General features: G+C 36.4%; 1 protein-coding gene across 5 annotated transcripts in view; it reads right to left on the minus strand.

Annotated features, from left to right (window-relative positions):
- Positions 1-208: 208 nt before the first annotated feature.
- The window catches only part of LOC129241570 (uncharacterized), a 43,063-nt gene continuing 24,234 nt past the window's right edge, over positions 209-19,037 (minus strand). The window contains exons 3-12 of one of the 5 annotated variants that reach the window (XM_054877975.1): positions 5,985-6,079; positions 5,828-5,922; positions 5,077-5,198; positions 4,629-5,003; positions 4,100-4,561; positions 3,929-4,039; positions 3,225-3,858; positions 2,821-2,947; positions 1,848-1,952; positions 209-1,757 (exon numbers count right to left, since the gene is read on the minus strand). In XM_054877975.1, coding sequence (XP_054733950.1) covers positions 1,376-1,757; positions 1,848-1,952; positions 2,821-2,947; positions 3,225-3,858; positions 3,929-4,039; positions 4,100-4,561; positions 4,629-5,003; positions 5,077-5,198; positions 5,828-5,922; positions 5,985-6,079 — 2,508 coding nt within the window. In that variant the 3' untranslated portion in view covers positions 209-1,375. Of the gene's footprint in view, positions 1,758-1,847; positions 1,983-2,820; positions 2,948-3,224; positions 3,859-3,928; positions 4,040-4,099; positions 4,562-4,628; positions 5,004-5,076; positions 5,199-5,827; positions 5,923-5,984; positions 6,080-19,037 lie in introns of all 5 variants that reach the window. The other 4 variants (XM_054877973.1, XM_054877971.1, XM_054877976.1 and 1 more) reach the window with 4 other exon arrangements.

The following is a 19,037-nucleotide window of genomic DNA, read 5'->3' on the forward strand; positions in this document are numbered from 1 at the left end:
ATTAAATAGAATATCCTCGCCAAAAATACTCATTTCTGTTGTATTTATTTCATTTCTTCAGTTGATTAATACTTATAAAATACATTTACAGTTGTATGAATTTATTGGTACCACTGTTTCAGGCACATCCTACCAGGCTAAATATATTTTGTGCACAAAAGCTACCAGTTCTAATGGCTTCTTGGGCTCGCAATAATAACAGTTGTAATAGTTAAAGCACATATTTATTTACAATAAAATTACTCACTTATTCAAATACAAGTGCATACAGACGTACGCATATAGTTACAGAGTGTAAATATTAATTATACAAGTACAAACTACACTAAATAGAGTTTAAAGTTCACAGCTGTTGGCTTGTGGAAGGACACAAGTGAAAAGAGGCTTTCAGTAAGTACGAGTGTGTGTATGTGTGTGTGCATATTCAGGTTTTCACCCTTATACGAGTATGTTGTTGTATGTTAGTTCACGCGTACGAAAGTGCGACCCAGGCCGCTTTAAGTCTCTTTGGGCACACACTTACATATATACTTAAATACAATGATACTATTCCAGCTTAGGTACCCTTATGTGCATATGTATATGTACCCTACACTCACATACTTCAGGTCAAATATGGGAATTCTTGCTAGCTTATATATATAAATATTCATACACATATACATATTTAAAATATAAAAATCGTTGCATGCCTGCAGTTGTTAAATTGTGTTTTTTTTTTTCTTTTTGATTATATTAAATTTGTTTGGCTTCCTAATTTTGGTGCGTATTTGATCGCAAAATCCTCTAATACCTACTTGCTTCACTACTTGCGATTTATTGATTATATACTGACTTTATTCAAATACACTTTTGTATATATGTACTATTACTTTCCTAGTTATTTACTTCTCCCTTTTTGCTTCCCTATGTTTTATTGGAATTTGAAAGCAGTTTTGCCCAAAGTAACTTATTTGGAATACATATATAAAATTGGATGTCTTTCCTCTACAATATTTCTTTGCATATTGTCACATTTGTGACTTTTTCACTAGAAATGTGCTCGTTATGGTTTTATGTTTTCTCTTTTTGTGTGCTTGGAAGTCGCTGGGGCCCTTGCAATGAGCTGCAAGCTTTGTACCTATGGCTGACTTGTTTCCATTGGTCCCTACACAACGCTTACTACTTCTACTTTATATTTTGCGTACATATGTACATATGAATTTAAGTTAGGCTGTATTGCATAGTTACAACACCATAGCTCCTTGGTGTTGCAACCTACTCTTCCCATGCCCATCAATTGTGGCCGAAACGCTTTTTGATTGCCCCAATTCCTTTAATACTATTCAATAAATATTAGAACATTTGCTTTAGTTGGCGCCTTATTGCAAACAAATCAGACATCGGTTTCGTTGCAGGTGGGCAGCTGCTGGGGTTGCTGTTGCGGCTGACAAGGGCCATCTGTCAAATTATCACTGGACAGTTGTATTGTAGTCGCTTCTGTTCCTGCATTCGCTGCACTCTCGTTAGTTCCATGACATTTGAGTTGGGAAAATTGCATCCCACTGACATGCGATGAGGGCACAGCATTCGGGGTATTTTTTGTTATTGTAGCGTTACTTGCCGCATTATGTAGCTGGTGTGGGTTGGCTGACGTAGATGGGGCCTGTAGCTGTGGCCAATTGATGCTGTTCTGTGATGTAATATTCCGTGTTTTGACTAGCGGCGGGTTTTTGGTAGAGGTAGAAAAGGCCATTCCGCGCCGAAGTGGGACCCTGCTGAGACATGCAACGGAAGAGATATTCAAAGAAAAGGAATAGTACCATAAAATAGTTACGTATTTTATTTGTAAAATGTTCAATATTCACCTTGTTGGACTAGGTGGAGGGTACGAAATTCCTCTGTGACTAGGTGATAGTAGTAAATTGCCGGAATGACTCGTTGCTGTGCCAGGCACCAGTAGTGTATTATTACTATAAGAATAATATAGATTACTGCAGGAGCTTTCATCCAAATCCGATAAAATATTGAATATTGTGCAGGGAACGGGAACCGAAGATAAGCGGGAAAACAAATAACAAAATAATTAAAAAAATGAAATAAAATATTTTAACAAATGTTTGTGTTGTTTGTGTAAGCTTCGGCGCATGAAAATAGGCGAGACGATGGGTTCCTCATTCCACGTGCCATTGCCGGCATATTTTGTACTCAGGCAAGAATATTAATGTTAAGAATATTAATAATATCAAAAGCAAAATTCCTTTTAGCTTTAACTTAAGCAATAGCCGTAACCATAACCATAGGGCACCATTACAGCATTTGTCGATTACTCATGCCGTAATCATAAACAGCAGATATTGAAGCAGAATTAACGACCACATTTGCATTTTGTCATAAGAACACGGATAATTTTCCACAAGTCAATTAATTTTTCGTCGTTCATTTTTAATATTCAAATTTTTAGCGCAAATATGAAAACAAATATAAAGTACTTCACAGCTGCTTACGGTTACGGTGAAAAACCAGAAATAGATACATACGGCTACGGTTATGGTTATGGCTAAGGTACTGCACCACTAATAAAAAAAAAAACGAATCATCTGGTCTACTGCCATCATGCAATGCTAATATGGTATATTATGAAACTCTAAATGTTTTGCACTCGCTCATTCTTTTTTCATGCCTTGTTTTCATTTACTTTACATTTGCCCGAAAAAATGTAAGTAATAGATTTTAGTGTACATATTAATGATAAAAAAGTGCATTTGGTTTTCAGAGCACGAGTTTCTCTGCAACTCTTTACCTTTCACACAAAATACAAAAATAAATAATGGAACTTACGTATGGCTATGGCTCAAGTTCAGGTTCGGCAGACTCTGACCGAGGTGATTCAGAGGTTGTACGGAGAGTGTGTTCGCCGATGCGGTGTTTGCTTTTTGTTTGAGGGATACAGATGCCACATTTTTACCTGAAGAAATAATGGAAATATTTTAAAAACTTTTCGTATGTTTATTTTGAGTCGACCAGGTCTAACCAAGAGTGCCTGAAGATGACCTCTCATTGAGGTCGAAATACCGACAAATAACTAAAACAAATAAATAAAAGCAATTATTTAATTTGTTTTTTTTATTGTTAATCCGGATCGAGCTCTCAATATAAGAATACGCAAACTAAATATTTGGAGGCACAGAAACAGTGTAAATCATATTTTAGAAATAATAATAGAAACATGCCCTACTACTTACTCGTGGAACCATCATCACTGGATAAAGAGTTAGTCTTTTCAAATTCCACCGATATATTGCGCGAATCATTCCACTCTACCGAACCGCTATGACTATTGTTCGCGCTGGACATATGACTACATATTGAGGAATTCATTGGCGATTTTTTCACTCCTAGGGAATCAGCTGTGCCAGCACTTTGCCCACTTCCACCAAAACGAAAATTATCCCAATTGCCGGTACCCTGCTTCAGTCTTGTATAGATCATTTTGGCGCGCTTCAATGACTCGTACCAGTTCTTTGCCTCTGAACATTGTAGAGTGAATGCAGTAATGGCCACTTGGAATTCATTGAGGTAGACACAATTCAAAATATTATTGCTTTGTTGGATGACGAGCCGATCCGTTAAGTACGGTTGTCGGACCACCTTAAGCGAGCCAAGGCCACGCTTTGCGATAGTTTTACAAACCAGTAGCATATCAGTGAGCAGGAAGCAATGCACGTCAGCTTTGCCGAGATTGTCCTTGAATTTATGATCGCCTTCCATGAAGAGGTGACGCACCTGATGAGCGGGGCAACCCTTCATGGGGGCGCACAAATCAAACATTTGACTATATTGTTTTATCATCTTGTCTAGATGTTCATTGTTAGTATCCTATTTGTAGAGGGATAAAAAAGTAAAATAGAGTCAAAAATTATAGCCGCTTGTGACGTTTCCAGCTTACCACCACATCATAGGACTCAATGCGCGCCATAACACCTTTCAAACGTTCATTTTCCTGACGAGTTGTCAAGTGGTTATTCACACTAAAAACAAAGTTTTCCACTGAATGAATCTAAAAAACGTAAAAATTTAAGGTTACTGATCTAGGCCACCCTTCTATCAAATTCCCTACCATTGTGTCGATCGCTTCTATCTGTTCCACATTTGACATATGCTTCTTTATCGCTGCCAAAAGGAGGCTGTACTTTGTCAGACGTTGCATAGGTCGCACTAGAATATCAGCTAATCGTAAGCGATTGCACATTTTTTGCGATTCACACCAGGCCAAGTAGGAAGTGAAAAGTGCGTTATTTCGATTCAGTTCCTTGCAATAGAACTGACAGGTGCTCTGTTCTGCGCAGTACTTTTTGTATGGTGCGAAAATCGACGCGAAAGCAACGAAGCCCTGGTGGAAAAATGTAATGCGGAGTGGTTCACGCGTGGCCACACTATGCGCCACCATTGGATAGAGGTAAAGTGTCCAGAACTTGAGGTTTGCTTCGCAGATATCGCGTACATTCGAAAAAAGTCGATGCTGGTCGACATCGGTAAGAAGACGATCCTCTTGTATTGCCTCCAAACAGGCGAGAAAGAGCTGTAAAATTAGGATTAATCAACGTGAGTGCTTAAAAATTCTCTGATTACAACATATTGACACTTACATCGGTCACAGTTTGTAGTGCGTGGATGTAATACACTTCGGTGGTGACCAACTCCCAAATGGCAGTCTGTATTCTCGTTTCGTTGTCATTCATGTCAGTGCTATCGACAATGTCCTTCCACGATTTGTGCATCTTGTCCACATACTCCAATGCCGCATCAAAGTCCGGATGGTCGAAATTTAGTGACGCTGTCTTTTGTGGTACGCCGTTCTTGGCGTAACTATTAAGCAGCTCACATAATTGACTCTGTTGTGGATTTTTGATGCCGAATAGACCAGACCAGCGTTGTTTTAATTGCTTTCCAGGCACTGCCGCTTCGCTGGTTTCCTCCGTGGATGCGGAGGATAGTAAACGAGGCGGACGAGTGCGAGAACCCTAAGTGAAATATGCAAAAGGAAGAGGGCATATTTGTGAACGGAATAAAAACTTTTGAAATGGTATGCCTTACAAAGGAAGCGGCCTTTTGTAGCGTCTTTCGACTGCCATCACGCTCAGTGATAATCAAATGGCGTCCAGCCAAGCTCTCCACGTCGGTATTTTCGTCCAAGGAACTCGGTGAGGGCGAGTAGCCTAAAAAGGTCCGGTAACTCAATATATTCCATACACAAATTCTTAAGCATGAATTACATGGTACTTTATACAGGGTGTTAAAAAACAAATGCAAAATATTCAAGGCGGCCGCCGTAGCTGGATATGTTTGTGTGTGAACCGGTTTCGAAACCGACAGAGGGCATGCAACAACAAGGGATAGAAAAGGTTCTTTTCTAATAGCGGTCGTCCCTCGGCAGGCAATGGCAAACTATTATTTTTTTTTTTTGTATTTTATATTTTTTAACACCCCATATAACTATTTGTAACACACTGTTTTTCTCTGATTCGATTATTCTGTTTGCTCTTTTGACATTTCAAAAAAACTATTCAATTGTTGATAATAAAGTTTAGATATTCAACGATATCAAAGCTGTCGTTTAACGCAGAAAAACTGCATGCGCACTCACTCCATTTCACGGGCTCATGCAACCTGTGCATGGCTGTGCAAAATTATATCTCATTTTAGTAATACATACGTACATCAGTACCGCATACATTAATTTCACAAATATATGAAAAACTACTAGAATACCAAAAACAATTTTAAATTTCGAAAATAAGCTCGTGGGCTCTTATTGAAGTACACTTTTTAATGTGCATTTACCTACCAGCTTCTAAAAAACTATTTGGCGGATTATTGTCGGTGATGACGATTTGTGAAAAGCTTAGATTGCGCCGTTTCAGTGCCTGACTTAGTGCCCCGCTGCGAGAAAGAGAAGAGATAATTGATAGTTTTGGGACTTGTGCAAAGCGTGCGATACTTACTAGAGTGTTACACCTTTAGTTGCGGGTATGAATTCTTCCTCTTGGCCACCTTGATCTGTGCAAAAGCTCACAGAGAAATACTCCGAACTTGTGACCTGTAAAGATTTAATGAGATATCTTGAAATAATTATATAATATATGCAAGTGTATGAATGCTAACTTAAATGAAAGTACACTTTGACGAAAATTGGTTAATGTTTTTCTTAAACTCACTTATGTATGTACATACACTAGGCCGGGTCGATTTTTGGGGAGGCAAAAACATCGCCCATTGCTCTATGAAAATCATATTCTAGTGATCAAAATAAGAAACTTTGCCGAAGGAACCATACCTCTAAAACGAATTCTGATGCCCCCCAATTTGGGTCGAACTTTTTAGTTTCTTTTCTCATGTAAAGGCCAAAAATGGTGATATTTCGAAATGATTGTATGGGGAGCCCCCCAGGGGAGTTCCAGGGGGTGTGCCACTGGCATGGGTGGATCGGCCGTCCAAAGTTAGTGGGGGTCGGTCATACATTTGGACTCGATTGGAGCACTCTAAATGGGTCAAAGTGGGAGTTTTCGTTCGACCCAAATTGGGGGACATCAGAATTCGTTTTAGACGTATGGTTCCTTCGGCAAAGTTTCTTATTGTGATCCCTAGACTACGATTTTCACAGAGCAATGAGCGATTTTTAAATCGACCCGCCCTAATGTACACATACCATATATATATGGAAAAAAGCAAAACAAATAAAAACAATATTACAAAGATTAAAGCAGTAATGGACAATTTAGAGATAGTTTCAAACATTCGTACATATATACGAGGTGTGTTCAAGCGTTCCCACGACAGTCGTCGGTTCTACGTTACCGAAACGACCCGGATTTATATCCTGCCAAGGACTGTCACTCCAGCAGCATTCCCCATATATGTATAAGTATGGGGAATGTTTTTGCTGTTACAACAACAACAAGGTGAGTTTAGAAGATATCGCGATTTTTTTGTTTTTTCAACAATTATTTATTTATTCATTAACATCTATTTTGTCCCCTACAAAGTAATCCCCATGAGATATTATGCACTTGTGCCAACGGTTTTTCCAATCTTCGAAGCACTTCAAAAAATCATTTTTTTATCTTGTTCAGCTCCTCCTTCGATGCCGTCTTTATCTCGTCAATAGTAGCGTAGCGTCATCCTTTCATGGGCCTCTTCAGTTTCGGGAACAAGAAAAAGTCACAGGGGGCCAGATCTGGGAAATACGGTGGCTGTGGCATCATTAGTGTGTTGTTTTTGGCCAAAAAGTCGCGCACAAGCAACGATGTGTGAGCAGAGCGTTATCGTGATGCAAGAGCCAATTTTTGTTCTGCCACAAATCTGGGCGTTTCTGGTGGATTGCTTCGCGCAAATTGCGCATAACTTGTAGGTAACATTCCTTATTGACCGTTTTACCCTGTAGCGAGAAGTCACGATGCACAACGCCCCTGCAATCGAAGAAAACGGTAAGCAAAACTTTTACATTCGCTCGAACTTGGCGCGATTTTTTCGGTCTTGTCATGCGATGCTGCTTTTGGTCGAAATTGAGCAGTTTTGGTACGAATTTTGCGGCGACCCGTCTCATGCCCAAATGATTGGCCAATATGATTTTCTTCACTCCACAAATTTTTCCTTTGTTGAAGTGCTCGGGCGTCCGGATTTCGGCGAGGCTTTTCGTCGTTCACATCTTCTCGGCCTTCTGAGAACATTTTGTACCACCCATAAACGTTGCTTTGGTCCAAAGTAGCTTCTCCGTATAACACTTAATTTCATTTTTCACACAAAATTGGATACAGGTTATTTGATCCATCTTTTTGAACAGGTAAAAATCGAAGACGAGCCGAAATACGTGCAAGCAAAGCAGCTGTCAACAATTAACGGAACATTCAAAATGGCCGTACTAGTCGGCATGAGTGAGAGACATGAGTTCTAACATATCGCCACAAAAAAATCGAAATTCGAATATACGTAGCCTGCGAAAATTCAAAACTCGCGATACTTTTTGAACACACCTCGTATGACCCCTTAGTTAGAAGACCGCATTGTTCAAAGAATCAAAACTTTGAAAAATCGGCTTTGAAGCTTTCAAATTATAAGCCTCCCCATATAAGAGCAAAGATACCTTTTCATCTAAAGAGATGTGGATAATGAATTGTTTGCAATGCGTGAAATAAGAGCTGATGACCCTCTCTGCATACTCTTCCAAATTTTTGTTTTTGATTGTGATACTCTTGCAACAAATGAGTGATATGCATTTTCAGGAAAATCAAAGAAATTCGAAGGAATTTAAAAACGCTTCAAACATTTCCTTTAATATTCAAATATATAATTGTAGCTAGGGCATACATGCTTATATACATATGTAAATATCGATGAGTGTCTAAGCTTATGATTCGTAATATTAGCGACAAGCTGAACGTCGACTCGCTTGAAAATATTTTTTGAGACAGTATTTTCTTAAACAATTTGAAAAACCTATCCTTAAAGAAATCCTGTTAAGTTTAGAGAACAATTTCACGGACTGAGATAGTTTTCGTAACATATTGGAGAGAATAGTAAGCTGAAAAATATCAAAAATAAAGTGCTTCTTCCTGTCAATTCACACGAATTCATGATCTGCAAACATGTTTTGAAATCAATTTGTACCTACGGCATCACAGTTTACATATCTGGTGCATGCAGCATAAAAACCGCATTGTCTCCGTTCAATGTACTGAATGATAAATGATTAACTTAACAAATTACTGAAATGTATGAGAAACTTATAATTATACTTATACAGAATTCAGACTTAAATTTTCCCATGTTTATAAGATTTGGTATACCATAGAATAGTTTTGGTGGTCGATGGTTACAAAAAACTAAATTCAGATTATCAAGACATTTGATTCTTAAAATAAAACTTTTACCCAGCTACATTAGAAATATCTCCATCCTGTCATGCTAACTTTTAGTAAGTAATGAAAGAATTTAAGAATACTTATAAATAAAGGTCAACCAATATACTAGGTTCTTCAATAAGTTTTGCGGTTCGACAAGAAAAACACAATTTTATGCTTGGGACCAAATCGGGTGAATACGGTGGGTCCTCCAACAATTCGAGCTTTAATTCGTGGGTTTCATCCATTGTCAAAATGCTCTTGTGGAAAAGAATTATTTTCTTTGCAAACTAGGTCTTTTCAAGAACTTTTTTCTTCGACTGGTCTAAAAGGTTACAATAATATTAAGAATTTATTGATTTACCAGGTTGCAAGTAATCCCTACGAACAAAATTTTTTTCGTATCCCAAAAAATTGGTGCTAACATTTTCTTCATTCATTTTTGAACACGAACTCGTTTCGGAGCCGAAGAACCAGGTTCACACCACTCTTTAGCCTCTTGTTTTGATTTAGGATCATGGTGATATAACCTAGTCTCATTTCTAGTGATGAATCGATGCTCAGATTCCACTTTATCCTCTCGAAAACGCTCTGAATGTTGCTAAAAAAGTCTCATTCGAATGTGTTTTTGTTCCATTGTTAGCGATCGCGGCACCCATTGTGCACACGGCATTCTGAAACCCAGTAATCCTATACTTCAGTCAAAATATTGTTTACACTAGCCAATGAGATACCTCAGGTTTCTACTAAATCTATTTGAATCACTCAACGATTTTCAAATGCGATATCCTGTATATTTTCTGCGATTTCGGGTGTTGTTGCTGTTTTTGGACGTCTTTGACGTGGATCGTCTTCAAGGCTCGTACGACCTTGTATCTACCGCACTAATTGATGACGAAAAGTTCTTATACACTTTCAACATTCGTTCATAAACTTCCTTTGCTTTGGAACCTTCCAAAAATAAAAATTCAATCACCGCACTATACTTGGGGTTTTCCATTGTAGAAAATACTGTGACTTGTGGATACTAAATAGCCTGTAAACAAAGAACGAATTGATAGATCGAAATAAAACTTCACATACGTTCATATGAAGAGTGTACCAACATAAAAAAATTGGCTAGTAGCAACAGTGGCGGATTTACACTAAGTGCCAACGGTGCCTGCGCACAGGGCGGCAGAAAATTAAAAAAAAAAAAAAAAAAATTATACTCGAGGAGCGGCGGGTATTAGGGGCCACCTCAGGGAAAACGTTTATGGAGAAAATAAAAAGCTGACTCGGATTAGTTTCTAATTGTTCATGTCACAACATATGATAAAACTATCTCCTCTGAACGAGATGTTGTAAAATGTGAACGAGGTTTAATATTGAACCGCAGCTAACTTATGTTAGCTAAAATAAACTGATTCATTTTTAAACATAGTCAGTTTTAAATTAGGTCCGGCGCTAAAGTTTCAATTCAATTCAAACGCAGTTCGCAACGCTCTCTCATTCTATAGCAAGCTACTGTCAGCTGTGATCAGCTGTGCTGTTTATTCGCTATTAAGTCAACATACCATATTGAAATATTTAACGTTTTTCCAATTAATCTGGATTGTTTTTGATTCTTCCGGAGATAATAATTCTATATGTACGGAAAATATGAGTGACGGGCGCCAAAGGCTGAGTGGGCAGGCATATAAAAAGCGTGCTCTCGAGAAAAATAATAAGGAGAAGGAAATTTTTTATACAAGACTCCAAAATTACATAATTATTTCACGAAAAAACATGGTACAGAAGAGAAAGCTGGTCCGGAAAAAGATTGTTTAGTCTTAGAGAACAAAGGTACGTCTCATAAGGATTAATATTAATTGCATGTCCAGAGTAAAATATGTATTTTCACAACTCGTGTACAGCGAGAACAGCTGTTGAATGATTGCTTTAATTCTTCGTTTGCAGATGACAATGATGTGACTGTTAAATTTTTAAGTAACATATCACTATTTCAACATGATGGTATGGGCTCACTTCCGACAACGAATAATAATGTCGATGTTCTCAGTACGACTTCTTGTTTTCTAGCTTCTACAAAAGAGAAAGAAGAAATTAAAAATTTAGCTACAAGCGACGAAACAACAGATATCAAGTCGAACGAGAAAATCATGAATGATGATCCAGGAACCTGGATAATAAGTGACTTTATCAAAGTTTACGTAGCGGAAAATGGATGCAGTCAGAACAAAAACCTCGATTTTTCTATCACAGAAAGAGTTTATAGCGATGGAAAGGCTCGCAAGTTGACGGAAACATTATTCGAGAGAAAACTGCTCAATGGTGAAAAAGTCCAACGCCCTTGGCTTAGTTATTCAGCAAGTAAGAAGTCTGTTTATTGCGTTCCCTGTCTTCTGTTTGATTAATGGAAAGGCAGGTTTCAACGATTGGAGGCATGGAGGAGTTCGTGTAGCAGAGCATGGGAATTCGAAAGATCACATAAAAAATATGACTATCCTCAAGGAAAGATCGAGCATCAAAAAAAGAATAGATAATGATTTAATGATCAAATTCGACAACGAAATCACTTATTGGAAAAACGTATTAAAAAGAGTTGTTGCTGCTACGAAAGCTCTAGCCTCACGTGGGCTTCCATTCCGGGGAAGTAATGAAAAATTCGGCTCACCAAATAATGGCAATTTTCTGATGCTAATCGAATTGCTGACATTATTTGATCCATTTTTAGAAGAACATATAAGAAGATATGGCAACAAAGGATTTGGAAGTACAAGCTATCTGTCAAAAACCATCTATGAAGAGTTTATACAATTGTTGGCAGATGAAGTATTATCTATTATAGTAGAAGAAGTCAAAACAGCCAAGTATTTTGGTGTAATTGTAGACTCCACACCGGATATATCACACGTTGATCAACTGACATTTGTCCTCAGATATGTACAAAAAGATGGAACACCTGTAGAAAGGTTTCTAATGTTTATTGACAACACTGGACACAAAGCTGAAGATTTGTTAATAGCCGTAAGATCTGCTTTAGAATTTTTGGACCTTGATATAGCAGACTGTCGAAGTCAGTCGTACGATAACGCAAACAACGTTTCTGGCATTTATTCGGGCTTACAAGCAAGAATTAAAGAAATCAACGATCTAGCAGAACACGCTCCTTGTGCAGCCCATTCGCTGAATTTAGTTGGAGTTCACGCAGTCGAAAGTTGTACAGAAGCAGCTTCTTTCTTTAATACAGTTCAAGCATTGTACAATTTTTTCACAGCATCTACTAATCGTTGGGCAACTCTACAAGCCCAATGTGTAAAAAAAATCGTATTGAAATCTTTGTCAGTAACAAGATGGTCGGCTCGTCATGATGCGGTAAAAATACTCTATGAACACTATGGCAAAATCATTGAAACTCTGATCTTATTCGAGGAAGATGTAACTGAGAATGCTATAACGAGACAAGAAGCTAGAGGACTGAGGATTCAACTAGATAGACTTGAGAGATTCATGCACATTCTTTGGCATTTTTTACTATCACGATTCCACACTGTTAGTAAAAGATTACAGAAAGTTGAAATCAACATTACTGATGTAATTAATGACTATCGTGGGCTGATAAAAGTAGTAGCAGATACAAGAATGCAATTTGAAGTTTATGAAAAAGAAGCGTTGAATATATCAGAGAGTCAAGAATACCAGGCGAATGTTTCCAGAAAAAGAAGAAGAAAGTTACAAGCTGACGAATCAAGACATGGGGAAGTTCAGTTCACAGGAAGCGATAATTTTCGAGTAAACACCTTCAATATCATACTAGACAACGTTGATTCAGAATTGAGAAAGAGAAGCCAAGCATATGAAAAGATATACGAGAAATTTTCAGTGATTACTGATTTTGGAGGTTTGAATTTCAAAGAGCTTCGCGAAAGATCGGAATATTTGAGAAAAGCTTATACTTCAGACCTTGAGATTTCATTCACTGACGAAATGCTTCACTTTCACGCTTACTGTTCTGAACGAAAAATAGAACGTAACTCGCCATCTGACCTTCTGAAACTTCTGCGGACGAACGAGTTATACACTGAGTTTCCAAATGTGGAGATAGCATATCGAATATTTAACACATTAGCGTCAACAAACTGCAGCGCAGAACGTTCATTTTCATGTCTGGATAGAGTAAAAAATCATTTGCGTTCAACAATGACTGAAAACCGTCTGAATAGTCTGGCTCTACTGTGCATTGAGTCTGATTTACTTGAACGCTTGAATTGTGACAATTTAATATACCAGTTTGCAGTACGAAAAGTCAGACGTGTTCGCATTTAAGGTGATGTGTAAAAACTTGATCTCATTAAAGCAATCATTCCTTTTTTTTGCTCATCTAATAAAGATTGATAATATGTTTAAGTAAGTATGCTGTTCTATAGGTTCAATTAGATTCTATTTTTAACACACTTTTATTAGGTCGGGTTGTATGTATGTATGTATGTATGTATGTATGTAAGTATGTATGTATGTATGTAAGTATGTATGTATGTATGTATGTATGTAACGGAATCTTTGAGCTTAATTTTCACTGGCTTCTAAAAATCTGATCGACTTGAAATTTTGCATACTTATCAAGGACCGATGACAATGCAATAATTTGACAAAATTTTTCCATTATCCTTATTAGGATTGCCAGGATTAATATTTTCGTTTTTTTTACTAAGGGCAAAAAGTAAGGTGAATTTGGTTGTAAAATGAAAAATCTTTATTTATTCTTGTAAATCAGTTTCTCAGGCTCCCTCCACGAAATAAGTTCTTCATCCCGATTATTTCTTTATCACGGCCGATAACTGCATAGCTTTAGACTCACAGTCCATAAGAAAGGAATTAAATATAACACAAATATATCGAATCATTTATTCACTGACTGCAATGATAACAATAATTTTCGTTCATAATAAAAAAAAATAGTTTAAAGAAACTAAAAAACACGCTTTTTTGCTAATCGAACTAAAAAGTAGAAAATAAAAAATAGTTAAAAAAAACTAAAAAACACGCTTTTATTGCTAATCGAACTAAAAAGTAGAAAATAAATTTTAATGACAAAGAGGCCTATAATGAAGTAATAGCAAATCGAACGATCAGTCATAGTCAACTACCTCAGAACAGAATTATAACAAAAATTAAGATACAAATAGAGTAATTCAAATTAGAGTTAAAAGCGTGGGATGCATTTTGCTTCACTTTCATAACCTTCTGTACATAGGTAGTTGCCAATAGAATGATTGTAATATTTACTATATCAAGCATCCCACGCTTTTAACTCTAATTTGAATTATTCTATTTGTATCTTAATTTTTGTTATAATTCTGTTCTGAGGTAGTTGACTATGACTGATCGTTCGATTTGCTATTACTTCATTATAGGCCTCTTTGTCATTAAAATTTATTTTCTACTTTTTAGTTCGATTAGCAATAAAAGCGTGTTTTTTAGTTTTTTTTTAACTATTTTTTATTTAAGATGTGCTACTATATTTTATGCTATTTATTACATTTTCTTAACACTTAATTTATAATTAAACAATGAAAATTTTGCTCAACAATAAATTTGTTTGTTACACCTGTTTATTGTGTAGTCGACGATTTTCTGTACTACAATATAAACACGCACACACAAATTTAAAAAATTAGGACGGCATTCTTCATGGTGCACAGGGCGGCATTTTGTGTAAGTCCGGCACTGAGTAGCAAACCCCTCTCTTATCGAATTGCAAAACTTATTGAACAATTTGGTATTAATGATGAGAAATAAATTTTTTTAAATTTGGGGGTAAACGCCTAGCAGCTTTTGTCTACAATATTTCATTATGAACACGTACATATTGCAATATGTACATAAAGACGCCTCGTCAAAAAAGTTATGGAGGTTTACCCACCGGAATGAGAAAATTTATTATATTTTAAGATTTTCTCTACAATATGTTGGAAAAGTATTAAAATTTGCGCGACCTGGATCAATTTGGAAAGATGTATCTCAAATATCGAATTTTTTATAAATAAAATTAGTTTTTAAAAAATATTTTCTTAACAAGTCACCTTAGATTATATAAAAGTTGAAGCTTAAGGGGTCTGCATAAAATTGTTTAAGAATTTTAGCAACGGATTAAAAAATGAGAAAAAAAAAATATAAACAATATGAATACATAAATCATTTCATAAATAATTTCAATTTCAACTGGCTTTTATATCTATTTAGCACTGTAAACAGTCGGTGCTTATTAGGTTCATCTTAAATAGGGAATAAGAGTAAAAAAAAAAAAACAAATTCATAGGCATCATTTAGTTAGGAGTGTTAGTAAGTTTGCATTTTTCTAAATATGTCGAAACCGGACAGCCGCACCACTGTGAGAATTTCGTTAGCTGAGATTTTTACACTTTAATGCACACGAAAACCAACTGTAAAGTGAGACAAAAGTGTAAAAGAAAAATACTTGCAAGACCATTTTTTTGAGCAACAAGAAAAACCGCTGTGTTACAAATAGTTGTGAGTTACAAAAAGCTACTGGATAGAGACAGACAAAAATCAGTAGGTTGACATAGCAACATTCTGTGTGACTCTAGAAGTAGCGCAAGTTAAGTTGAAGCATTATGCGGTGCATACCTTAAGGCGCTTTACAGCACAATAGTGTGTTATTGTAGAAGGTGTGAAGTAAGTAAAACTTATGTAAATGAAACGAAGCGAATTGAGTTAATTAGCACTAGATGCTTATATTTCTTTGCAATTGTGCGCAGCTGGTGGCACCCGCCGCAAATATTACATATAATCCAACTTTTCTTATTTAGGGAATATTTAGCTTTTAATTTAATTATATATCCCTGGTTTCTTAGTTCTCTTTATGGCTAGTTAAAATTCAAACAACAACATGCTTGGCCAGCTACAGACAATACACGAGTTTGCATACATGTGTGTGTGCGTACTATTCACCACATTGACACAACACCCAACTCACCTCACTGCGTGTTAGCAGTGGTTTTTTACGCTGCAAGAATGACGATTTTTTCTTATAACTCGTCACAGGTATTGACATCGTTGATGTTGTCTTCGTCAAACTTCCCAATACGGCCACAGTGGTAGTCGTTCCTCCATGAGCAGAGCTTGTTGTTACACCCGCTGGCGTTGAAGACGAGTTCAAGATACATGGATGTTGTTGAAGAGCGCCAATATTTGAGTTGATCATGATGCTATTAACCTCGTTGCCGCTCTGAAATTGATGTGATTGCATTGAGGAATGAATTGCCGAATTTATGACCACGCTTACAATGCCAGCAGTGCTGCGCAAATAACTAATTCTGCTGCTATTACAGGAGGTGGTGTTTGGTGTGCGGTGGTGCATGTCGGAGTCAGTGATTGGGGAAATGTTCATGGCTTTGCGGATAAAATAGTGTTTGCTTATGGTCAATATTTTGATGTCTGAGCTATACACTTTGAATTTTTTTTCTTCGAAATTACTTTTGTTTTTGGTAAGGGTGATAATTTGTATATTGGTGAAGAAGGTGTAGAAATTGTTGTGGTGAGTTGGATGTGCAGATTTTTCTAGTGAAATAATTAGTTGTGATGTGTTTGATTAAATGTTGGTTTAGGAATAGATGATGAGAGTTAAAGCCATGAAAGAGGCAGAATAAGGAGATTTGTGACAGTGGTACAACATGCAACTGTTTTTATGCTTCATAAGACGCGTTTAGTAAATGTGAGTGTACATTGTCACGTTGACAGAATAGTCGTCGAAAATATTTAAAAAAATATTAATAGAAATATTAAAAAAAACTAATTTATAAATTAAGCGAAAGGGTTCGTGAAGCAGGATTCTGCAGTTTTAAGGATATAATATACAATAATACATATGTTTTTAGTCCCAAAGACTTGAGGAAAGTAATTACTAAGCACGCCTCTATTTAAAAGAAATTTTGATTATATTCATATCGCCAAATATCCATCTAATTCCTGCATTTATGTTTAACAAGCACTAGTCCCCTGCCAGATGAAAAAGTTAATAATTTAATTTTGATATTAATCTGATTCGCTTAATTCCATAAAATACAACTGTAGTCTTCCGTGTATTTTTGTGCGTTAGAAGAAACTGCATTAGAGTCCATAACTTGAAAAGCAACGAATAAGATATAAAAATGTGTTTCTGAGCCAATACCCCAAAGCTTTTGAATTATATTTTTTTAACAGAAAAAATCAAAAGCATGAATATCGCTTAAACGCGACGATACTTCCTTCATAAGATTTCACTATTTTTCGCGTCCGAATCAAAAATGGTAACTTTATTATAAACTTGTAAAGGGTGTTTTTTTAGAGGTTAGGTTTTCAAGATGAAATAAAACGTATATAATTTAATGTTATGGCCAAGAATTTAGCTTTATTATAAAGATAAGGGTATGCCATTATGTTTTAAAAATGATTTCGGGAAAGTGGCCGCCGCGGCTGGCTCGAATAAATTCCAGCCGAGAGGCCCAATTTTCGACCACTTTTTGCAGCAATTGGGGCCGTATGTCAGCAATAACGCGCCGAATATTCTCTCCCAAGATGTCAATCGTCTCGGGCTTATCTGCGTAGACAAGCGACTTCACATAGCCTCACAAGAAATAGTCCAGCGGTGTTATATCGCACGATCTTGGAGGCCACGCCACAGGTCCACGGCGCGAGATAATGCGTCCACCAAAAGTTTCCTTCAATAAATCGATTGTTGCGTTGGCTGTATGGCATGTAGCGCCGTCTTGTTGGAACCACAGGTCGTCCACATCAACATCGTCCAATTCAGGCACGAAAAAGTCATTAATCATGGCTCTATAGCGCTCTCCATTGACTGTAACATTATGGCCGGCTTCATTTTTAAAGAAATATGGATCATAGAGCACACCAAACAGTGACTTTTTGAGGATGTAACGGCGTCTCAGCAATGGCTTGTGGATTATGTTCACTCCAAATGCGACAATTTTGCTTATTGACATACCCATTCAACCAAAAGTGAGCTTCATCGCTGAACAAAATTTTCTTCGATGCGTCGCGCGAATCGAACCATTATTTTAGTAATAAATTTGCACGATTTGCAAACGTTGTTCAGGTGTAAGTCTATTCATTATGAAATGGCAAATCAAACTGAGCATAAATCAAGTGACAGCTGTCAAAAAGACCATCTACGAAAGAAGTAGTGCCAATTTGAAAACCTAACCTCTAAAAAAACACCCTTTACTTAAGCGAAATATGGGAATGGGAATGTAAAGCGTCACGAAAAAACTTTTAGGTGACGCAAAAGATGAAAACTATCGAAAAAATTAGGTATTACTGTGTAAAATTAAAAAGTATCTTGCAGGACAAGGGGAAGAAGGAGAAGAAGACCGGATTTAGAACTAGTGGATTATGTTTCATATAAAAATATACATGCCAGATCTAACATTGAGATATTTTGGAGAAAGTTAATATGAATGAAAGGTTCAAATAGAATTTGAAATGTCTATTTGTCCCTTTGCATGCTGAATTTTCTAATTCTATTTCTGTAAAAATACAAATTTAATCAAATCGCATAAGAGCGCAAAATAGTTAAAAAAACAGTACAACTCTTTGTGACTAATTTAAAAAACAACAACATTTAATATGGCTCCTTATACCTAGCGATTGTTAGGAAGAAAGCCTCCTCAGAGAACGTATTAAGGGGTTAGGGGTAGTCAGAATTTTCAAAAAATTGATTTTTTTTTTGCATTTTCTTAAAGTATAATGTTTTAAAAATATTGTGTAAAAATTTGAAGTGAATCCGACAAATACTTTTCAAGTTATTCAACAATTAACAAAGGGCGCTCGGCCGCTCCGGAGCCGATAGCAAAACTTTAAATGCGTTTTTCTCAAAACTATGTTTTTCAAACTGGTGAACACTGTAACTTAAAAACCGCTACGTAGATTTCAATAAAATTTATACAGCTTTTGAAAAACATAAAAAACTTGTGCCTGATCGAAGGATTTTTTTTTTTTCAAAAATTAACAATTAACTGTTGGTTTTTTGCTCTAAAATCTGGAAAAAATTTTCTGAGGCCGCCATTTTGTTCATTTTGAAAAAAAAAAAGCTTCGATCAGGCACAAGATTATCTATTAATAAAACTAATTTTTCTTATCCGATTGGTTTTAGATGAA

The sequence above is a fragment of the Anastrepha obliqua genome, chromosome 3, assembly GCF_027943255.1.
Source record: "Anastrepha obliqua isolate idAnaObli1 chromosome 3, idAnaObli1_1.0, whole genome shotgun sequence".
In the NCBI taxonomy this organism is placed as follows: domain Eukaryota; kingdom Metazoa; phylum Arthropoda; class Insecta; order Diptera; family Tephritidae; genus Anastrepha; species Anastrepha obliqua.